At 30.9% G+C, this 3,798-nt stretch overlaps 1 protein-coding gene across 1 annotated transcript; it reads left to right on the top strand.

The window, feature by feature from the left end:
• The first annotated feature begins 6 nt into the window (after positions 1-6).
• LOC117112013 lies at positions 7-3,764 on the top strand. Its single transcript, XM_033255059.1, has 2 exons — positions 7-185; positions 747-3,764. The coding sequence occupies exons 1-2, from the start codon at positions 41-43 to the stop codon at positions 1,034-1,036; spliced, it is 435 nt and encodes a 144-aa protein (XP_033110950.1). The 5' UTR covers positions 7-40; the 3' UTR covers positions 1,037-3,764.
• The last annotated feature ends 34 nt before the right edge of the window (positions 3,765-3,798 follow it).

The following is a 3,798-nucleotide window of genomic DNA, read 5'->3' as shown; positions in this document are numbered from 1 at the left end:
CTACCAGACATTCCCACCACCTATTCCTCCTCCTCATCAAATGCAAATGCAAACACAGCCCATGAGACCAGCCATGGTTCAGAGGATGCCATACCAGGAAGGAACCAGATGCAGGAGCTCATCTCTCGGTAGCATTATATCGGAAGAGGAGTTCGAGGGAAGGAGATCCTATGCCAGAGCTAATGGTATGTATAACTATAATACTACCAGTAATATAAATATTTAAAATATTTCTGTGGTGTAATTTTTTAGTAAACTGTCTCTGTGCACTTATTATCCCTGGTCATCGGATTAAAGACAACATCCTCAACCTTCTAGGGAGCACAATTCTATAAGCAGATAAGTAATCCCTATAACCGTAAAACCTCGAGAAGATGCCCATCTTGAATTGTACCCCCTCTTCAGTTTGCAAACGTAGACCCAAAAAGAAGCCCATCTCAAGATAGTGTGGGCTTCTTTTTTTTTTTTTGGAGATAGTACATTACATACACTATACATGAATTTGAAAGAAACTAAATAAATTAAAAACACACCCGGGGAATGATCCGTGAGAGAAAGTAACCATGATCTAAATGCCGAGGGCGTAAACCACAACAAATGTGCCAACCTCTTTTTACACTTTTTTAATGTAACAAATATAGTTATATATCTTGAGTTAAAATTATTATAAATATATGTAACTTTTCATGTGTGGCTTTTATATTTGTTTATTATCAGTTTGATTCTATTCTATATTTGTATTTCAGGTATGGTTGCTTCAGAGGCGTACTACCAAGATCAAGGTTTCGCTAAGCCCCCTCCTGCTGTCACCACTTACTTGCCTGTAGCCCAACCTATGCCGCCATTTCCTGGAACTCCGCAGATGCAGATGGCTGCCCTCAACCTGGACACGCCTCCAGTTACCCCTACAGCGTATCAGTACCCATTGATGGGTCCACGTCAGACTGCTCCTCCACAACAGTTTATATATCGAAGTCCAACGAAGCCAAACCCGCAAATCCGTGGTAAAAATGTCAATGGCTTTATTGTAGTTTAAGGAAGATTTTTTTTTTTTTGCAAATTTCACATTTTTGCATGCTTTGGCATTATAATGATTTATTTTCTTTCAATTTATTTAATTGAAAGAGAATATTTAGCAATTGAACACCTTGAAAATTAATTGATTTATGTCTACCAGATTCATTAAATTGATTTTGCTAAGAAGGATTTTACTGTTTTTTAATGAGAAACCAAATATAAAGTAGACATTACTATAAAGTTGATTTAGAAATGATTTATAAATGTTCATTGGAAAGTTTTCCTTATTTTTTTCAAAATATTTTTCATGTGTTTAAATAGATATGTTCACTTTAAAAGAATTCTAAATCTACATAATTTTGATGATTGTTTTACAAAGAAATAATCTTGCATTAAGGCTGTGTCTAAATCACCTTAATTCAAAGAATTTGTTTAGAAATTCTATTTTTGAAAAAAAGGAAACTATTTTTAATTGTGAATTCCAATAATGACTTAGTTTGTGATGGTATTTTCTCAATACAGATGATGCTCAAATGTCCTTTAAGCACTTGCTTTTGTAGTAAATCTAGTCTTTGGTAACCATTTTTATATATATCCAAAATCTATCCATAAACATCAAGCACAAAGAGTCCTTGTTGGTGTTTCTGTGGCTACAGTCTAGAACCCCATCCTGTCGCCAACTGCGACAGGATGGGGTTCTAGACTGTAGCCACAGAATTTGTTGTCAAAATGTTTTCCAAAGACTATGTTCATTATAATATTAAGTGGTGTGGACATTTTGATAATCAAACCCCAGTGCAATCACTAGACTAGTGCTAGTTAATATTTTTAGACATTCGAACATTTTGCATTTATACAGTTACTTAACACATTTCAAGTTTTATATTCAATGTTCTATCTTTCATAAGAATTCTATTTTTAGCATAAACTGCATTAATTATTAAATAATTGGATTCATCTCTGATTATATTGAAAGGATTTTGTTCATAACAAAAAATTATCTGTGTTGGTAAGTCAGTCAATTATTACTTTAAAATAGAAAATATTGAAACAAATTCAGAACAAATATTGCAATAACAGACCAGTTTAAAATGGATCATAAAACTGATGTGTTTTGTACCGTCTTTCATGCTTGTAAAATTTGTTGAAAAAAATATGTATAAAACTAAACATGTTGCTATTCATATGTCTGTAGAATTACCAGTCTTTTCATTATATTATTAAGTTTATTGATTAGTAATGAAGAAAACAATAGTACTTTCCAAACAAGTTATAATCTGTAGGTTTGTGTGCCAGCATACATCTTCACCATTTATACAGAAAGAAGTGGAAAGATCATATAACTTTGAAAATACTCTAGCTTCCTGGTATATTGTATTGTACAGGACCGTAATCAGGTGAATCAGGGGATCGGACGACCCCCCCCCCCCACAGAAAAAGGAGTTACGCTCAACTAGACCAATAGACAACACAACTTTACAAGTGCGATTTATGCACTTCTCAATTGTAGTCCTGGATTCTAATAGGGTCAGTTTGTTTCTACTAAGTACATACTGCTGATGGTGTCAGTGGAAATCCACCTTAAGCATACAATAAGTATGCATGTTAATGACAGTATATAGTTTATTGCTAGTTAAGTATATGTTTTCTTTCTCTTAAGTACTTTCCCTCCACTTAAAAAAAGTAAAAAATGTGCTATTTTTTTCTTTGTTTCAATATTTAGAAAAGGAATGTCTGTTTTGAAGCAGTTAGAAAATGTTATAATGTTTGTGTTATACTGGTGTATATATTGGAACCTAGGTTTGTGAGTTAAAGTAATTAATTTCCTCTCTATATATTATTTTACATAAAAATAAACATTTCTTAAAATACAACCAGTTTTAGAAAGATTTATGTAAACAGAAATATATATTTAAATGTTATGTTAACTAGTAAAAGAAGTGTGAATAAATGTGCTCCAATTGTATCAGTCTAAAAACTGTAAAAGAAAGTATTATGAAAACCAGTAAATATAATGATATATTTTTAAATATTGAAATCATTTTATTTTATTTTCGAAAAATTTCTTTAAATATGTATACTACTTGAATAACTTTAAATCTCAAATGAACTGCAGTTAGTAAGTTTCATTTAATCTCATTATAAATAATATGAAATCATTGTGTATGCAAAAATACCCTATCCTTTTGATACACTTAGAACCTCATCTTGCATTTACATATCAGTTGCATTGTTAGTAATTGCAGTATTTGGAATATTTGACACCCAGTATTTAAGTGATCCACAAAAAACGAAGTTTCATTCAGGTATTCTAAGTATAAAAGAACGTTCGTTCATACATGGTATTGATTTTGTAATATATTTATTAAGAGCAGTTTTTTCAGTAACTGAACTCTAGCGAAAAACAAAAAAAAATTAAGGAAAAATCAACTGTAATTAAGTTACCAATAGTGTGTCTCCATGCAGCAGGCAGCTGACATAATATGGTACCAATGGAAATGTAATTTTACTTGATGTGTTGGTTTCCAACAATATACAAGTTTGTGTTGTAGAAGATTTATTGATAAGAAATATTTGTCTTGTTTTGTGAATATGCACACTCAGCTTTAGGGAAGATAGTATGAAGATTGTTATCTAGAAACCATATATATGTATCAGTTATATGCCACAAAATATATTTGAATGCTATCAAATGATTTCTATTATATGTCTAAGTATTATATATATATATATATATATATATATATATATATATATATATATATATATATATATATATAT

Source organism: Anneissia japonica, unplaced genomic scaffold (assembly GCF_011630105.1).
Source record: "Anneissia japonica isolate Jap-2015-1 unplaced genomic scaffold, ASM1163010v1 scaffold288117_len521816_cov214, whole genome shotgun sequence".
NCBI classification, from domain to species: Eukaryota; Metazoa; Echinodermata; class Crinoidea; order Comatulida; family Comatulidae; genus Anneissia; species Anneissia japonica.
Note: the sequence above shows the minus strand (reverse complement) of the source record. Positions and strands in the feature narration are given on the sequence as shown.

What these genes read in the sequence shown, in the direction of transcription:
- LOC117112013 (XM_033255059.1), top strand. Translation starts at nt 41, where the DNA reads ATGCAAATGCAAACACAGCCCATGAGACCAGCCATGGTTCAGAGGATG. An exon ending in ATCCTATGCCAGAGCTAATG is followed by an intron (nt 186 to 746) that starts GTATGTATAACT and finishes TTTGTATTTCAG; the next exon opens with GTATGGTTGCTTCAGAGGCG.